At 56.0% G+C, this 18686-nt stretch overlaps 1 protein-coding gene across 3 annotated transcripts; it reads left to right on the top strand.

The window, feature by feature from the left end:
* Positions 1–662: 662 nt before the first annotated feature.
* Positions 663–18410, top strand: Cyp26b1 (cytochrome P450 family 26 subfamily B member 1). 3 transcript variants are annotated; one of them, XM_050164974.1, is made up of 7 exons: positions 1982–2113; positions 4029–4226; positions 5347–5571; positions 12822–13097; positions 13269–13424; positions 14632–14916; positions 15290–18410. In XM_050164974.1, the coding sequence occupies exons 2-7, from the start codon at positions 4197–4199 to the stop codon at positions 15680–15682; spliced, it is 1365 nt and encodes a 454-aa protein (XP_050020931.1). In that variant the 5' UTR covers positions 1982–2113; positions 4029–4196; the 3' UTR covers positions 15683–18410. The 3 variants fall into 3 exon arrangements, with proteins under 3 accessions (XP_050020929.1, XP_050020931.1, XP_050020930.1); XM_050164973.1 differs by lacking the exon at positions 1982–2113 and adding an exon at positions 2623–2883; XM_050164972.1 differs by lacking the exon at positions 4029–4226 and having other exon boundaries at positions 663–2113.
* The last annotated feature ends 276 nt before the right edge of the window (positions 18411–18686 follow it).

The raw sequence follows: 18686 nt of genomic DNA, 5'->3' as shown, positions 1-18686 counted from the left end.
TTGTCTCAGGCACTGGACGTTTTCCGGGACCAGTATTGCAGTTAGTTAGGACAATGCTGGCTGCTGACTTGTAACTACAGAATGCGTGGGTTGGGGGGGGGGCGACTGGGGTGGGAGGGTGTCCTCGGAGGTGTTGGAGAGTTCAGCGTCAGTAGCCTGGGACAGACACAAGACTGGTGACCCTCCAGGCCTTCTATGGTAAGAGACATGTGGATCTTGACAACTGAGGTTTGGAGAAGCAGAGATTAGGAATAAGGACCCTGGCTAGAGGCAATTGGGGGGGAATGACACCTACGTGGTACTTGCAGCCTGCGGGGACCCGCGGGATCCCGCAGGATAAGCTACCGGTAGACTTCTGGCAAGCCCCAACCGATGTGGGCAATCCGACAAGGGCCTTCCACGAGGGGACTGCTGGAAGCTGGAAGACGGGTTCGGGGACCCAGGAGGGAGAAAAGGCGGGAGCGAAGTAGCTTAGTGGCCAAACGGGCACCAAGAGAGTGCGCACCGCGCGCGCTCGTGTGTCTGGAGTGTGTGTGTTTGTGTGTGTGTGTGTGTGTGAGAGAGAGAGAGAGAGATGTGCGCGCGCGTGTGTTCGCGCGCGCAGGAGTGTGTGTGTGTGCACGCGCTCGGGGGCATGTGTGTCTCATCTCATCCGTCCGTAGGTGCTGGACTCGGCGAGACGCGGGCGAGAAGGAAAAGAAGGCGCGAGGTGAACTGAGTTTGATCCTGAGGCGCCTACAAGTGGGTCCCCGGCGGGCGGCGGGCGGGGCGGCTGGGCGGGAGGCCGGCGGGAGCTCACACGCTCGGCAGCCGGCCGGCCTCTCACCACGCCTCCCGCTTTGTGAGCGCGCCCAGGGGGGGAGCTGGCCGCAAGCCCACGGCGCGCCTCCCGCCTCTATATAAACACACGCATCGCCTTGCCTTGGATCAAATCAGATTGAGAGACGCTTTTCAAACCACCAGCCCTGAAGTCCTGCCTCCTGCTTTTCCCCTCTTTCATCCCTTTTTGCCGTTCTTTCTTTCTTTCTCCCCGCCCCCCCCTCCTCTCTTTTCTTTTCCCCAACAGCAACTCCAGAGCCAGAGCCGAGAGACTGCGTCCCGGGACAGACTGCCTTTTCTTAATTGATAGATAGCCGGGCTCGGGTTTTCCACCCCCCCAACCCCACCCCGCCTCACCCCTCCCGCCCGCCGCCGCCGCCCCAGCGCCCGCCTGGGGCTCTGTGGCCGGCTGCGTCCCTTCCCGGCTGCGTCCCGCCGACTCCGCGCTCGCGCTTGGGCCAACGCGCCCGCCTCGCCCGCCTCCGGGTGCCGCGGCGGCTCCAGCCTCTGCACTCGTCTCATCTGGGGAGCCTTTTCCCAAGCCCCCAAAGTTTCTGGGTTCGTTGGAATTTTTGCATTCCGATTTTTTCCTTTTTATGCACCTAGAAATTTTGAAGGTATACTTTTGATAAATTGACCGCACTTTCCGCTAGCTCTCGGGTCCCCTTCTTTTTGCTCCCCTCACTTTGAGCAGGGTAGGGGGCTTCCGAGAGGCTTCTGGTGGATAAAGTTTTCCAAAGTTTTTCTAGTGTGATGGTCGAGGGGAGAGCAGGCTCACCAGCTTGACTCAGCTTCATCTCACCTCCCCAGAGCAGCCCTAAGCCCGCGTAAAGGGACAAACAAACAAACAAACAAACAAAGTTACACCTCGAGTCGCCTCGTGTCTCCTCTCTTCTTCCAGGAAATCTTTTTTCTCCCTCTCTTCGATCACCTCGCAGCCTTCAGACCCCTTCTCTGGGCCCCATCTCCTGGGTTTCGCCCGAGGGGTGCCAGGACCCCCGGCCGCAGCCTCCCCTCCCCCGTCACTCTAGTCCGGCCCTCCCCTCCCCCTTCGCGGCCCGCACAGCCAATCCCCCGAGCGGCCGCCAACATGCTCTTTGAGGGCTTGGAGCTGGTGTCGGCGCTGGCCACCCTCGCCGCGTGCCTGGTGTCCGTGACGCTGCTGCTGGCGGTGTCGCAGCAGCTGTGGCAGCTGCGTTGGGCGGCTACCCGCGACAAGAGCTGCAAGCTGCCCATCCCCAAGGGCTCCATGGGATTCCCGCTCATCGGAGAGACCGGCCACTGGTTGCTACAGGTAAGCGCACTCTCGCCCAGCTGCTCCTGGAGTCCGCTAGCCACGGGTGCCCGGCCAGGGGGCGCCGGTAGCTCGGACACTCGGACGCTTGGACTAGCCGGTCCCCGCCCCGCCCCTCTCTGCCTCAGTCGGCGCCGCCTGGGTTTCCCCAGCTCTCCAGCAGTGCTGCTCGGAGTCCTTGGGCGCCGGGTGAGCTAGTTCAGAGGGCTGATGATGGGGGGTTGGGGTCGTGAGGAGCAGAGATGGCTCCCAAGTGTGGTGCGCCTGGGCTGCGGGCGCCCCAGTCTGGAGTGGTGTCACTTAGCTTTCGTCTCTGTCTCTGAGCTCCAGTCTGTGTTAGCGTCCTGGGTATCTACCTAGACGCTGAGAGGTAAAAGAGAAGGCCAGTGGCAGCTTGGAATAGCCCACACTAAGACCCGGGCAACATTCCGCAGTGTATCCGGCTCAGGTACAATTGGACTGATACAAGGTGCTACTCACAACTCTGTGTGTGCGCGTGTGCGTGTGTGTGTGTGTCCGCGCGCGCGCGCGTCTGTGTCTGTGTGTTATGGTGGGAGAGGAAAAAGGTAACCTAAGGGAAATTCGAGGCAAGAGAGCTGAGAGCTCTCAGCTTTCGGGGAAAAGGGTCTGTTTGCTTATTGGGTGGGGACAGTTTAGCAGAGGGAAACTGGGAGAGCTATGCAAGAAATCCAGAGTGCCTATGCAACTGGACGCCTCACAACTCCACTCTGGTGACAGTTGGGGCCAGGCTCGTTGAGGACCAGACCCAGGTAAGTAGCAGGCAGATTAACCTGGAGTTAACCTCGTCCAGTGCTAGACAATCGCTTTTGCAATTTGATACACCCCAGGGTTTTTTTTTATGGGGGGGTGCACCTCTGGTGTAACAGCGGGAGGTGAGTTTGTCAGGCGGGTGATCGCTTCACGGACTTAAGGACAGCCTGAATATCCCTAAACAGACAACCCCAACCCCTCAAAAGGAGAAATGAAAGATGAGCGCGCGTGCGAGGGGACCTATGGGTTTAGACGTGCGAAAGCTTGGCTTGAAATTAATAGACGCGTGCAGTTAGTGCGCGTGGGCATACAGACACACACACACACCCCACTGCGCCCAATCGGGGGCCGAGTGACAGGAGAAAAGTGGGTATGGAGGGGGCTTGAGAGATCCCCCCCCATTTCTCCATGCCTCACAGTAGGACCATCTCTTTGGGGGGGGTTGCTTGTCCAATTGGGTGGGGTCACTTCAACCAATCGGACGATCCCTAAGGATCTCTTTTGCCTGTTTCTTGTCTCCACATTTAAAGGGTTAACTGTGGCGGTGGTCCAGGCTTTAGCCGGGAATTTAGAAAATAAAATAACTCAAGTGGGCAACGGTTCCCGCCTGCTTAAGGCAAAGCCTCGGAATCATCGTTCCCATCCGGTTTCCTGAACTGCCCCTCCCCCATGTCCCTTGCCCCTTTTCTCAGTCCCACAAGGGCCCTTGCGGGTGTGGTGCAGCCAGCACAGAAGTCAGAGAGGCACCCTTCGCCAGGGCATCCGTGTCTCTGGGGGTCAGATCCCCCGGGGTAGGGATCAGGGGTGCTTAAGGGGTTAAAGCGAACCCTCCGAATCCGGTGTTTTTTTCGGAGTAATTTATCAGATTTTACGGGGGACCTCCAAGGGCTCTCGGTTTCCACTAAGCACCATCTAAACAGAGCCCAGGGCTAAAAATACATTTTTGTATAAATTGGACTCGCGGCCCGAACGGCCGCCCCTATGAAAGTCCTCTTTGTGAAGGCCGTGGAAACGGCGGACAAATAACTCTTTATTAAAGCCACAAAAAACGCACTTTAATTATAGTTAGGCAGATCAGAGGCGGGGGTGGGGGCGAGGCGGCGGCGACCTCGGAAAATTCACAACCCAACTTTTGTGTCGAAAGAAAAGAAAAACAGAGGAAAAGACGGGAGAGGAGAGACGGAGTGAGACCGACCGAGGGAGACTGCGCTGCAGACGAAGACGGGAACCCCGCTCGGTGCCCCCCTCTGCCGCACCCCACCTCCGCCCGACTTCTCTTAAAGGAGCCGGCGCCGTCTAAACCGGCGTCTGGATGGGGGCGTCCCCGACTCAGCCCCTCCAGGTGGCGCGGGGGTTCCCGGCTCGTTCCCTGTCGCGAGCCGGGCCCAGAAGCATGTGGAAAAGCCATTAGGAATCTGGGTTCTGTAGTCACTTTTCGCATCTGGGGCGTGTTCACTTCTAACTGGAGTATAGTTTCCCTTGGAGAAAGGAAAGTGGGGCGGGGGACACAACCTGGGAGAAGGGGAGCGTTCTGTCTCCGGGTGGAGGGAGCCATGACGCGTTCCTGAGAGAACACGAAGGCGGGAGCCCCGGCCACAGCTCTGCAGTCCGCAGGAGAGACTGCACAGGTGGCTCTCAGCCTCTTTGCACCGGGTGCACCCTGGCGGGAGAAGAGTTAAGGCGGGCTGGGTGGCGAATACTATGAAGGTTTCCGGCACTACAGGCAGCTGGACGTGGAGCACAGGGATCGGTCAGGGCCCCGCGATCCAGTTACCTGCGCGGGTCACCGCGCCTCATCCCACCGCCCCTCAGAAGCACCTTCCTGGTGCTCCAATTCCAAATTTCAGGGCGGTGACAAAAGTTCGTCCCAGTTATTCCCAGGACAAATGTTTCAAGAGAGTCGTGGCTCTGGGCCCAAGACTCCACCCTGCGGAGCCCACGGAGGGCCACACCGGAGCAGAGAGGAAACTCCAACCCCCTTCTCTGGGGACAGCCTTCGGGCATGCACAACTCGCCGCTATAAATAATCTTTGGCCTGCGGCCACCCTGCGGGGTCCCGCCAGCCCGTGGCCTAGAGCCTGGAAATATTTATTCCGAGAGACTCTGCCGAGCAGGGGTGGGGGAGCAGGCTCCAGCTTCAGGTTCAGTCGTCGGGGATACCACCCCCCCCCAAAAAAAAACCATTACCAAAAACAGCCTTCCGTGGGTGCCCCTGCATCTCAGTCCTCCCGCATTATTTATTACTCTTCAGGTCCCACTTCCCAGTCCTAATGCACGCCGTGAAAAATAAAACCCATAAGTGTGTGTGTGTGTGTGTGTGTGTGTGTGTGTGGTACATGTGCGCCTGTGTTGAATGTTGGGGGATGACAGGAACCGGATGGCCGGTGCCTAGGATGAGGCTGGATGCAAGGGCATCAAAGATCCTCTGTGAGCCCTGAGAGGCTTCTGGTGTATTCCCGCAGGGTTCCGACTTCCAGTCGTCGCGCCGGGAGAAGTATGGCAACGTTTTCAAAACACACTTGCTTGGTCGGCCGCTGATCCGTGTGACCGGTGCGGAGAACGTGCGCAAGATCCTCCTGGGTGAACACCAGCTAGTGAGCACCGAATGGCCGCGGAGCGCACGTGTGCTACTTGGCCCCAACACGGTGGCCAATTCCATTGGCGACATCCACCGCAACAAGCGCAAGGTAAGAGCGCAGACCCTCGCCTTTCTCGGGTAAGGAGCACAGAAATCTGAGCTTCCCTGCCTAGAGGGGTTTCCTGCCCGAATCCGGGCTCGGCTTGGGCCTCCTCTTGATCCACACTGATGCACCTTTTGACCAGCTGGCCCACTGTACGGTGGCACCACTAAGGTCAGTGGGGCCTGCCTGTATATGGTCTGGACAAAGCTTGTACGTGTGGGGTCTGCAGTGATGGATGCGGTTGCTCAGTGCGCCACAATACTGAAAAAAAAAAAAAAGAAGGGGGCGGGGCGGGCTGTTCCACCCTCCACTCCTCAACCCTATTTCTCAAAGTTTCCCCCAATAAAGCCCCAAAGACCGATCATGCTGAAACCAAACCTGGCCGAGCAGCCACAGGTTGCCTGGAAGGCGATTCTGTCGTGTGTTGCAGGACTGGAGATACCTTGTGGGCAGTGGTCTCCTGACCTAGCCCGGGGAATAGGTTGGGTGGGCTTGGGACCCCTGCCCTGGCTGGCATGCAGGCCGGTGGGGGCGGGGAGGACAAGGGCTGGGAGAGCAGTCTAGGTGCGCTGAGGTTCAAAGCGCACCCAGCCTCCAGAAAGAGGAAGAGAAAGTGGGTGTTTATCCGGTGGATTTCCCGAGCTAGAGCAGAGACGCGCAGCAGGCGAGCCAGAGCGCAAGCAGCACGCCTCCCCGCCCCCTCCAGCTGCGCCGCCGCCACCGCTGGGCTGGGAGCGCGGGCGGCACGTGCTGTTTGAACTGCAGTAACCCGAAGGCTGAGCCGGCCGGCGGGCGGGCGGGGCGCCGGCCTTGGGCTGGAAGCCGCCAGAAGGGAGGCTGCAAGGCTCCTTCACTCTGTTTTTTCCATTGGGTCAGAGGACTCGTTCAGGTTTGGAACCTAAGAAGAAGAAAGGGGGCCTCTTGCCTTGGGGAGGTGCACTGGAACAAGGAAACGGGTGGACGGGACCGCGGGGATCATGCCCTTTGCCAACAGCCCTACTGTTAGGTGGTCTGGATAACTGGGGAGTAGTGGGACAATCACTGATGCTGCTTCTGAGCTTTGATGTTCTCTGAACCGTCCCGTAAGGGTCGTTCTCCTTGGCAGGCACAAAAGAAACCACACACACACACACACACACACACACACACACACACACACACACACACGAGAAAAAATTCAAAGGAAGATGTGCAGGTCTCCCAAGAATTCTACAGAAGGGCTTCTGAAGGTCTGACGGGATGCTGGCAGCAGTGAACGCAGCTTGCTGGCAAATGGGGGCGGGGCTGGGGGCAGTGGTTTTCCCCTTGAGTTTCTGAGACCCCATCAAGGCTTCTTTGCAAGGAGAGAAGAGAAAGAGAGCTGCGATCTCTGGGAATCCAACTCCAAGCTACTGTCTCCTCACTTCCCTTCAGAGGCTTGGTGCAGAGGGATCTATGATTTAGACTGAGATTTGAACCCCCAGTTGTCACTCGGCAACATTGGCCTGCAGCACTACCAGGACCTGCCTATTGGGGCTGCAGGAAGCTGGGGTGGGGCAAGGTGCTGAGAGGAAGGACCAGAGTGAGGCCCAACTCCTCTCAGGGCTCAGCTCACACAGGGCGCTGGCTTTGGCCAGTGCAGTGGAAGCTCACCCTCTTACAGCTCGGAGTTGCCCTGTCTTCCAGGAGTCAGGTGGGAAAGGTCTGGACAGGAAAAGCCAAGGTCTGAGTCCACATTGTCCATCTGAAGCAAGGGGACAAGGAAGGGAACGGGACAGATGAATGGTGTGCCTGGGGCGTTGTGGGGGAGTCCCTTCTTCTGAGCTCCTGGCCTTTTTTGCTCTTGGGGATAGAGAGTGGTCAGAGGCCAGAACATATTGACCCAAGTTCCAGAAACAAAATCCAGAGGGGGTTTCTGTATGCGCGCTTGCTTTATGGTGGTCACGTAGGTAGGATCCTTCTCAAGTCACCCTGAAGTGTGATCTGGGATCCTGTTTACTGAATTTCATAGGTACTAAGAAGTGGGGAGCTTGATCCTTGCCCTCAGGAAGTAGAACCTGATAGGAAGGACAAGAATTGAATACACAGGGGCCATGTCTCTGAATGGCCATGTTGCCCTGAAGAGATAGGTCAGTTTTGAAGATGCGAAAGCCTGGAGGGCACCTTATGGCCAGAGTGAGGGTAATGCAGCTCACATTACAGTGAGGGCCACGCCCCAGCCTGGTTAGGATGAATGTGCAGGAAGTGGGGCCCAGGTGTGCCGGGACATGGCTGGCTGAGAACTAGAAGAGTCACTGTTTCCATCGAGGTGGGTGACTACCCCTTCTCTGGGAGGTCTAGCCAGATGTGTCGGGAGAGGGCTTCTCACAGGCATCCCTGCATGCACTCCACATGTTGGCCCTGGCTGCCCTGGTGGTCTAGGGCTAGCAGGGGTGGGACTGCATGCAGAACTCCAGAGTGTCCCCCTAGGCTGATTGCATCACCCCTGTAAGCCAGGCCTCATGCTCCCTCTTTGACTCTTCCTTTGAAACCCCTCCCAACCTGGGGCAGAGGATCCTATCTGACAGCTTGTACAGAGGGGCTGGCAACTGCCCAGGAAGGATGGGTGGAGTCTGGATGAGGAGGTAGGGGTAAGAAGTTGTAAGAGAGAAAAAGAAGGTAGCTCTTCTGGAAAGCCTCCTGCTCTCCAGCCACGTTTCTCTTAGTACTGGGTCTTAGCACTGAGAGACAGGAGACCCAAGAGCCCACGGAGTGCAAAGCCGGTTTCCTGTCCAGCAGGTGGGCAGAGCCCAGAGTGATCAATGGTAATAGAATCATGGGGGAGGCCAGCCCAGCCCTACTAGGCTCTGGATACCTCTGGCTCGTCACGCAGGCTGTAGCCATAGACATGCTCACATGGATCCAGGCTTGGTTCAGGGCAGAAGTTTCAAACTGCTTCCGGGTCCATAGGGAGGTAGGTAGCATAGCCAGACAGCCCAGCCGCAAGGGAACAAAGCCTTTTTCCTGCTAGACGAACTCCTTCATCCAGAAATTAAGGTAGCTCCAGTAAGTGGGCCCAGGGGCTACTGAGAAGGCGGGTGGCAGGAGTGGATCTCTTTGAAGGTCAGTGGGGGAGGAAGCCCAGGCCAGCTGCCAGGGCGTCTGGGCGTGGGCACCTCCCTCTGCTTGCCCTTGTGCAGGGAAGCAGACAAGGTGAGTGTGGGGGCTTCTGTTTCCTGTATTCCTTCCGTTCTCTGTCCTTCCCCTGCGGTCTCCTTGCAGTCCCACTGGGTCCTGCTGATAGCCCCTCACCCTGCGAGCTTTGAAAAGCAAATGTGACCTTGGTGTGGTGAGGGGAGGCTTGGCTGGAGTCTTTTTCTGGCCCTGAGCCCTGATGCCATTCATTGTAGCCGTCCTGGGCTCCCCGAGCCTAAAAGATTGGTGTGAACCAGGGCCTACAGGATCTTTACAACAGCAGGGTGAGGACTGTACTCTATGACGTTCCAAAGTCCTTCCCTTGGCTTCCAGCTTTTGGAGCTGGAAGATGGTAAGCACCTGGGCAGCCAATTGTTCCCCACCCCTCCAGTACTTTGGTTGGGGGCCTGTGGCAGAGTTTAGGTAGCAGGGAACCCACATGGGGAGGGAGACGTGTGCAAGTAGAGTAGGGGGCTGCTTGGCTCACCCTGTATGACCAGAAGGGATGAGTGAGGACAGACATAGGTGAAGGGGAGCCAGGTGGCATTGCAGACAACTGGAGAATGACACCCTCTTTGGTCCCCCTCCTTACTGGAATCTAAAGTACACACCTTGGCGTCGCCCCTCTGCAGACTGCTGCCGGCCTTCCGTTATTCTTTCCACTCCACGGGCCGAGGCTCCGGTGGCTTGGCTGGGTGGCCTGCCTGGCCCCCACCCCTCCTGGGCAGCAGCTTCCATTCCTCCTCAGCTGAGTCACTGGTTGGGCAGTGGGCTCCCTCTCAGGCCCTGCCCGCTGCTGTGGCTGCCCATCGAGTTGCCCATCCACCCTCAACTGCTGGCTGATCAGGCGGGTACTGCTTCTGTGGAGTTGTGGGCTTTTACAAGGTCACCTCCCCTCCCAGAGACACCAGATTAGAGGCAAGAGAAAGTCTAGCTGGGAGAGAAGACATCTGTAAGAACAATTAGAGAGGATTTAGGCTTGGACAAGCCTAGGTGAACACTCTAGGCTCTGTGCAATCAAGTTCTATCCACAGGGAGAGACAGACAATGGAGGTAACTGTGTTACTGGGGATATGGAAAGGGCCAGGGGATGTTCTTCAGGGATGTTTAGAATAGTCCTCCCTCCAGGCTGTTTTGTGAGTCTATGGGGATACTGGGGTAGGCATTCTGAAGTCTCTTCCAGGATCCTCTGTCTTTGCCCTCCCTGCACCCATTCCCTTGCCAAATCCATACCTGCTGCTTGATCGGCAGAGCTCTATTGGGGTTTGGCTGCTTCCCATGGACATTTGTGTGGCATTCTTGGCTTCATTCTGGGAATTCCCAGGGAAGACCCCATGAAACACAAAACAACCTGGCCACTGTGTTGCCTGTGGTCAGGGCCAGTGCTCCTGGGCCAGAACTGTCTTCATATTGAGCCACTCCCAGGCACCTTCCCCTGTGCCCCAGGCCTGACCCCAGTGGCCAGCAGTCTCAGATCCAACAAGCTGATGGGGCCCAGGCCTCTCCCTGCCCTGGCAGGCACCTCCTGCTGTCCTCCGAGGTGGCTGGTGGTTTCTGGGCTGCCCTGCTTTGGGAAGTGCCCGCCTTGTTAGCCCTGGGCACAGACCCAGAGATGCAGACCTGGCTTCCTCCCAGAACCTGGGAGGCCCCTGAATCTCTAGAGCAGCTGAACCAGAGGCAGGGCCATGGACTTGGAGGCTCTGAGCAAAGGCTGCTGCCAAAATGCTTGCTAACAGCCTTTGCTTGGTCCTCATGCCTCTGCTTTCTCCACCTTTCAAAGGGGAGCAGGAGGGAACTGGGGAGCATCTGGGTAGAAAGGGACTTAGAAACATCTAGATGGACTCTTCAGAAAACCAATGGGGAAACTAGACACAGAGGCGTGGCCAGCCAGAGACTGGTCTAGGCAAGAGCCTGATCTTTCACTATTCTTCTTGGGGCTCCAGGGGGAGAGTGGCCGTGGTTTCTGGCCTTTCTCAGGATCCCTTCCCACTTGGGGACAAGTATGGACCCCCTGCCACAGAGTTCCTTGCTCAGCCCCAGACCTTCCATGTCTTTTTGGGTTGTGCCTGCCCTCCTGGGCCCCTCAGGCCAGAGAAGTGATTCAGTTAGCCGTCGCTAGATGGCGCAGGGAATGTAACCTAAGGGGCACAAGGGGCTCGCCCATTAGCCCAGTGGGCCCCTCTCAGAGAGCCCTTCTTTTGTCAGCCTTTGGGGTAGCCTGTGCTGGCTCCCCAGGGCCTTGGTGCAGTGTGAGGTATGGGGTGCCAGGCTGTCTCCACAGGGCTCAAGTGCCATTGGGCTGTGCTGCTGGGAAGGGCTTCTTCTTGAGAAAGTAGAATAGGTTCTAAGATGCTCTGTGTCTTGAAGACATCCCAGAGGTCTCTTGGGTAGGTCTTACCATCTTATGGGTAAGGAAGTCAAAGGATAGGCATCATGACCCTAGACACACACTGACAAATCCCTTATTATAGTTAGGCCTCTCTGGACACCCAATCTGACCTTCCTTACCATTTTCTTGCTGTTTCCCGATTACTTGCTTGGCTTTGTCTGGTTCTGGTGATATTGTCCTTCCTGCCCATGCCATCTTTGGGCCCAGATCTCCACTGGGCTATTTCCTACCCTATCCCATTTCCAGGAGTTTGCTGGTTCTCAGCCAGTGTGGCCTTGCTGTCCCCTCCTGCCCGGTAGATGGCTTCTTCACTGTGTTTTGTCACCAGGAGTTTTCCTCTGGGCCTCCCATTGTTTCCTGGTGACCCCACAGAGCTCTGTTCTCTGTAGAACCCTCTTCTTGTCTGTAGTCACTAACTGGACTCCTGAGGGCGAGGGTCCACTTTTCCATTCTCCGATAAGACCCCTTGGCCGAAGGCTGAACCTACTTCTAAGAATACCAGGACAAGGGCTCCAGCATCCAATATAGTCTTCCTCTGGAGCCCCCTGCCAGGAAATTCTCCAGAACCCCCCAAACTGGACAAGGTGTGAGTGACCTAGAAGACCCCCTGTCACCCTTGTTCCTTTAGGCTGTTTCTTGGCGGTGAAACTGGCCTGGGCAGCATGGTCCTCTGGCCCTCACTGGCCTTGCTCCCCTCCCTCTGCCCGCTGGGAACCGGGGAATGAAAGTGCTATTGTGTGAAATGGCTGGGCCACTGAAGGGCCAGCACTGTTATTTCTGCAAACCAGCCCTCCCATTAGCCATGCAGGGCACAGGCCAGGAAAATCTTACCTTTTCCTCCATTAGCTGACTGCAGGGGAAATTCTCACATTTACAGCTTGTGCGGTGGTTGTGTTTGGGGGGCAAACGGGAGGGCCGTGTGCTTGTGTGGTTTCACGCGCATGGGCGGGTGGACGTCCTACCTGAACTCTTCCTCTTCCCCAGCTCTGGGGGTGCCTCCTGCTCTGGATTTGTATGTGGGGATATAAGTAGACCCACAGGCTGTAAGTAAATAAACAGACACCCTTCCTCTCTTGGCCATCATGTGTGAAAACATGCTGATGTTGGAGTGGAGGCAGGGCTCTGCCCAGCCAATCAGGAAGATGGGTGCAAGGCCAGGAGATGGGAACAGGGACCCTTGATAGTCCTAGAAGATGTTCAGAATTAAAGGTCTGACTTTGCGATATCCTGGGTAGAACTCTATTGCCTCTAGGCCTGGCCACACAGTGGATGTTTGAATGGTTCAGCCTCTACACGTCCTAAAATCTCCACCCATAGTCATTCCCCGGGGACTGATGACAGTTTGGGTCCCTAGAAAGTCCTGTTTTCTATCTCGCGATAGGTTCTCTTGCCTGCCCATAGTGGAGCAGAGGAGAGCCATATGTGTGCTAGAAACAGACACTTGTGAACCCCCCCTCCTGACATTTCTGCCCAAGGTCCTCCTAGAACTCAGATAGTCCCTTCCTTTGTATGGTCCCACCCTAGCCCCTGTGGTGGCCCAAGGCTTGGAGAGCCTTCCGCTCTCTCACAGACACAGGCGGTAAAGTGATAGCTCAGTGCAGGGAACTGCACAGGGATCTGGGATGGGGCCACCCTCAGGGAGCTTGGTAGGAGGAGTGTGGGCAGCACTCCCCCTGGCTGCAGGTCCCTTACCACCTGCCTCTGGGTCCTTCAGGTCTTCTCCAAGATCTTCAGCCATGAGGCGCTAGAGAGCTACCTGCCCAAGATCCAACTGGTAATCCAGGACACACTTAGAGCGTGGAGTAGCCAGCCGGAGGCCATCAATGTATATCAGGAGGCCCAGCGACTTACCTTCCGAATGGCCGTGCGTGTGCTGCTGGGCTTCAGCATCCCTGAGGAGGATCTGGGCCATCTCTTTGAGGTTTACCAGCAGTTTGTGGATAATGTGTTCTCTCTTCCTTTGGACCTTCCCTTCAGTGGCTACCGAAGGGTGAGTATCCTATGCAGGCAAAAAGAGGGTGCTGGGAGGGAGCACAGGACATAGGAACAGTTAGATAAGGGGTAGAGGTGGCAATGGGATGGGACTGGAGCCTTTCTTATGCTCTGGAGGCTTAGAGAGAGTCCTGCCTTTGGGAAGAGCTGACGATCCGCTTTCTCCTAGGGCATCCAAGCTCGGCAGATCCTTCAGAAGGGCCTCGAGAAGGCTATCCGTGAGAAGCTGCAGTGTACCCAGGGCAAAGACTACTCGGATGCCCTGGACATCCTCATTGAGAGCAGCAAGGAACACGGCAAGGAGATGACCATGCAGGAGCTGAAGGTGGGTGGGCAGTACCAAGCCCCACTGTGGAACTCCCTTGCTCACTTCCCTCACCCAGAGTGCGGGATTGTCTGGCTGCTTTTGCTCCAGCTTTCTGAGCAGCAGTGGCAGTAGCTGCCTCAGCGGCGTGGAGGCAGCAGAGTGGCATCCTTGCCCTTGCTCTGAAGGATGCCTGAGGCTGCTCTGTTCACGGTAGCACGTGGCCTGGGGCTGTGAGCACCATGTGCTTGGGTGGCTCTATCCTGTAAGCTCTATCATACCCCTATCCATCTCTTGTTCTTAAGATGTTCTGGAACATTGACCCTCAGGCCTGCAAACCGACTGGCGGAGGCTTGATGGCATCTCCCATTGAGCTGGGTTACTCCTCAGTTCATTCCATGGTCCCGAGAAAACACATGCCCAGAGGCCACTCCCTGGAGGCCAGCTCCAGACTCTATAGATGTTTGGTTGCAATATGGACTCCCTGCTCTTACCGATTACCCAGCCGTGCTTGGTACTCATGTCCATTCCACTGTCTGAGCACAGCTGGCCTCCGTCTTTGGTCCTGCAGGGAGAGTCTTGTCTGGGGGACTCTTCCACTTGGGAAGGCTTGTTCATCCCCAATCCACACCCCCATTCTACACCCTTTACCTGGTATCTAGACTTCTCCCAGGAAGCTGGGGAGAAGCTGCTGTAGCTTCATTAGCAAGTACTCAGACCTTGGGATGATGGAACCTCTGCATTCCACTGCAGTCCCCTCTTGGGTCCTCCTGGCTGCTGCATTGTGCTGCTTCTAGATCCTGCCTGCCCTTCTGACCACTGCTTCTGGTGATGGAGGAAGAAACTGGGGGTATAGATACCTAGTTACCCATCACACACACACACACACACACACACACACACACACACACACACTGCAGAGCCCTTGCAACATGTCCTTTCTCTTCCTGTGAGCTCACTGAGCAGCCCTGCTGGTGCTGGCCATGAGTCCCAGCACCAAGCAAAAAGTGACCGAAGCTCTGGAGCCAGCAGGCCTGTGTCCTGCCCTAAATCATAGCAATGCGTTTCCAGTCAGGCTGGGGGTCAAGCTGCGTCCCCCAGGAGCCTTTTGAGAATAAAGCTCAGAACAAAAGTATTGGCTGCCGGAAGGTAAGGCCCAGGGCAGATGGGCTCTAGAGAAAGCCAGCTGCGTAGGTTAACTTGTGTGCCTGTCTCTCTGATGCTGCAGGATGGTACCCTGGAGCTGATCTTTGCCGCCTATGCCACCACAGCCAGTGCCAGCACATCCTTGATCATGCAGCTGCTGAAGCACCCTGCTGTGCTGGAGAAACTGCGGGAGGAACTGCGGGCTCAGGGCCTGCTGCATGGTGGTGGCTGCCCCTGTGAGGGCACCCTGCGCCTGGACACACTCAGCGGCTTGCGCTACCTGGACTGCGTTATCAAAGAGGTCATGAGGCTCTTCACGCCCATCTCTGGTGGCTACCGTACCGTGCTGCAGACCTTCGAACTGGATGTGAGACTGGGCTCCAGTCACCGTGGTAGTGGGGTGGCTGGGGCTTTGGCTAATCGCCAGGAAAAGGTGGCCATCTTGGGGTCCTCAGCATGGGGGTGGGCGGGAGGCAGGGAATGGTGCCTGATTCTAGTAACTTTCAGGCTTGTGGAAGAGACCCCAAATGTAGAGCTGAATGAAGCCAACCTGTGTGTCACATGGGATACTGCTTGTGACCATGTGGAGACTTGAACTAACAAGTGGGGCGCGGGGGAGTGGGGAGTGGGGGGGGGCATGCCTTTGGTCAGAGACAAGCCGTGAACAGCTGAGGATGAGGACAGGTAAGTGGGCCTCTTCTGGCTCTCACCACTGTACCTTCTGTTCCATCGCCCTCCAGGGTTTCCAGATCCCGAAGGGCTGGAGTGTCATGTATAGCATCCGAGACACTCACGACACAGCGCCTGTGTTCAAGGATGTGAACGTGTTTGACCCTGACCGCTTCAGCCAGGCACGCAGCGAGGACAAGGATGGCCGCTTCCATTACCTCCCATTTGGTGGTGGTGTGTGGACCTGCCTGGGCAAACACCTGGCCAAGCTGTTCCTGAAGGTGCTGGCGGTGGAGCTGGCCAGCACCAGCCGCTTCGAGCTGGCCACCCGGACCTTCCCCCGCATCACTTTGGTCCCTGTCTTGCACCCTGTGGATGGCCTCAGTGTCAAGTTCTTTGGTCTGGACTCCAATCAGAATGAGATTCTGCCTGAGACAGAGGCCATGCTGAGTGCTACGGTGTAGCCTCACTCTGGTCTCAGCCCAGCCTAGCAGAGGGGTGGGGGACAGAGACAGAAACCTGTGGGGTGAGGAGGGGGGCTGGGTGGGAGGCCAGCAGTCCCCCTGTGTTGTCCTCCTCTGGCCTCTTCTCTGGCAAACCCTCCCCAAATCCACAAGGGCCCCGCCCCCTCCTGCCTCCTGCTCCCTTGGATCTCCACTGCCCCCTAGCTTAGCTCCTGAGACAGGGCCGGGACAGGACTCTGTGTGCCCATGACAGTGTTAGAGCCAGTTGGCTGAGCCGCAGAGCAGAATATGCTATATAGCCTCTGAACGCTCCCTCCTCTTACCCCCTGTCTTTTTGTTGGTGGTCTGGTGGTTGTGAAGGCAGAAGGGAAGATAAGAGGGGGACCTCTTGGAGCACTCTTTGGCATCCTTCACCCTGCCTCCTTTCACTGCTCAAATGGTGTCCAGAACAGCATCTTGGGGATTCTCACCTAAGCTAACCTGGGAAGGGCAAGAGCTGCCGCCAGCCTTGAGGGTGCCCTGCACCAGCCTGACCAGTCTGGACATTGGAAATTACCTATTGCTGCTATTTGTTCTCTCTTCTGACCTTGGGGTACAGGAGCCTATAGGCTTAATCCCCAGCATCTTTCTTGGTGGTCCTGGGCAGGCACACTGGCACTCCTCCCCTACGGGACCCACTGAGCCAGGTGGTTTTGGGCTACAGCTGTCCACCCCTGCCCCCGAGCCCATATTTATTCACTGACCTTGGCTACACTGAGGTCTGGAGCACACACCCCACACATCACCAGCTCTGTCCTGGCTCTCCTTTTCAGGGTTTATGTGAGGCAAGCAGACAGGTCTCTGGTCTAACCCAGCTCCCTGGTGAGGGTTAATGTCAGGGTCAGACACCCAATGTCTCTGCCTGGTGGTTTTTATCACCTGCTCGCATCTGTTAAAGCCCTGGGCTTGCGCATCTGGGGCCACCACTTCCTGTTCGCTCACTGCCTGCCCCAGTGCCAGCCACTTCCCAAGTGAGGATGTGTAAGGATACGGGTTCTCCTGAAGGGACTTCTTGCCTCCCCTTCCTTAACCCTCACTTTCTGTCCCTTTGCTCTTGGGAGAGTTCCCCGCCCCACCCCCATCCTAAACCCACCCCACCCCCATGCCACTGTCTGCCAAGCCCAGCTCAGGGTGTGAGCAGAGATGAAAGCAAAGAGGTAAGGTAGAGAGAGCCCTCCCTCTGCAAAGGCTCAGGCCCCAGGGGGTCTGGAGACACTGCAAGGAGGTTGCCATAGAAAGCCTTGGAGAAGGAGACCAGAAGGAGGAAGAGGACAGGCATAGGTGTGATTTGTCAGAAGTGGTTCAGTTGCAGAGCAGCCAGTGGGGGCAACTGGGTGGAGGAGGAGGGGCTCCTGCCTCTGCCTTTTTGAGGGCTGGCCACTCAGGACCCCTTTTGGAAGGGTGTGGGGCTCTGGTGAGTCTCTAGGCAATTTTGTCTGTTTTCAGATTGCTGTTTGCTTTTGTTTTCCATCCATTGTTTTGTATGTTACAAAGGCAGTGGGTCCTCTTTGCAAGAAAATAAAAACACAGAATGACATCCCACATCAACCTGACCCTAGATGGCCACTGTCATGTCTCACCAGCCAAGCGGGACTCCTCTGTAAGCTGTGCTTCCCAGATGTTTCAGTGGTCTCCTGCATTTTCCTGACAGATCCGGCACAAGCAAGAACATTAGCACAGATGTTAGCAGCAAAATTAACGTGGACTTAAAAATAAGTATAATCCCTCGATTTCCTTTCCCAGATCTGAAACAGACCAAAATGTGTAAAGACTCATCAAAGCGTATGACATAGGTGCATGCTGCCCCCCAAACCAGCTCAGTGCCTGGAAGGTTCGTTTTCCTGCACGCTAGCCCCGCTTGCCTGCAGCCATCCAGTTTGGACTGAAGATGCATGCAGTAACCCTGGCCCTGGCGAGGGGCAGGGGCACTGGAGGGCCCCAGCAGGCTTCAGGGGTCTTCCCTTTTGGGGGGCCAGCCCAGGAGGTGTGGAGAAGGAAAAGCTGAGGGGGATCCCTGTGAGGGTGGGAGGAAGAAAAGGCAATCTGCCTGGATGGGTCTCAGAGGTGACAGGCAAAGGGGCCCAGCCTGTAGATGTGTCTGTCCCGTGTTCGTGTGTTTCATTGTGGTAGCATTAATGGGTGATGTTCTCTCACATTCCTAACTATTGTAACTTGACATTAAAAAATTAAACCCCACAGAACTTCCTGCCACGGGCTTGCAGATTGAAGCACTTTCAAAGTTAGGCGCTGGCGTGTGCGTTCTGGGCAACCATTTTGACCCTGCCCAGATTTCTATTATTTTATACACATTTTTTTCATAAATGTTATAATTTTGTGTCTGTCTTTATAAACTATTATAAGTACTATTTTTGTTATAATTCAAAATAGATATTTAGTATAAAGTTTTTGCTGTTAAATATTTGTTATTTAGTAAAATATGAATTGTTCTTTATTGTAAACATGGTTCAAAATATTAATATGTTTTTATCACAGTTGTTTTAATATTGATAAAGCACTTGTGTGTTTCCTTTTGGTATGAGCTGGTGCCGCGTGTGTGTTTTGCCTGTCGTGTGGTTTTGATGTGTATATAATATTCCATGTTGCATATCACAACAATGAATGTCATGCATTTTGTGAAATACTCAATGTGGCTCTTTTATTGGCTTCCATAATAAACTGTGGGGACTCATCCTCGTCTCTGTTGGCTGTCTGGTCTCTTGTCCTTCAGAGTCAGAGTAGGAGGTTCCTGGGTCAGCAATGCCCAAACCAACCTGTCAGGAAGTTCTAGACTGTGGATGGAGTTCTGCCACACATTCCCACACATGGAAAAGGCTGTGGCAAGGTCTAGGGCCTGATGGGGGAACTGGCAGCTGGGAGGGAGGCCACACCCGCCGGGTAGGACTGTGATCAGGTATACCAGGTTTTTGCACTGGAACCAGAGACCCAAGGCTCATCCATCAGTTTG

The sequence above is a fragment of the Alexandromys fortis genome, unplaced genomic scaffold (genome assembly GCF_014885135.2).
Source record: "Alexandromys fortis isolate MF-2015 unplaced genomic scaffold, M_Fortis_MF-2015_v1.1 scaffold_138, whole genome shotgun sequence".
NCBI lineage: Eukaryota > Metazoa > Chordata > Mammalia > Rodentia > Cricetidae > Alexandromys > Alexandromys fortis.
The sequence above is the reverse complement of the archived record's forward strand: the minus strand, read 5'-3'. Positions and strand labels throughout refer to the sequence as shown.

Coding starts and splice junctions, on each gene's coding strand:
- Cyp26b1 (XM_050164972.1), top strand. CDS start 1,910: ATGCTCTTTGAGGGCTTGGAGCTGGTGTCGGCGCTGGCCACCCTCGCC. Junction 13,425..14,631: donor TGACCATGCAGGAGCTGAAG/GTGGGTGGGCAG, acceptor CTGATGCTGCAG/GATGGTACCCTGGAGCTGAT. Junction 14,917..15,289: donor TGCAGACCTTCGAACTGGAT/GTGAGACTGGGC, acceptor ATCGCCCTCCAG/GGTTTCCAGATCCCGAAGGG.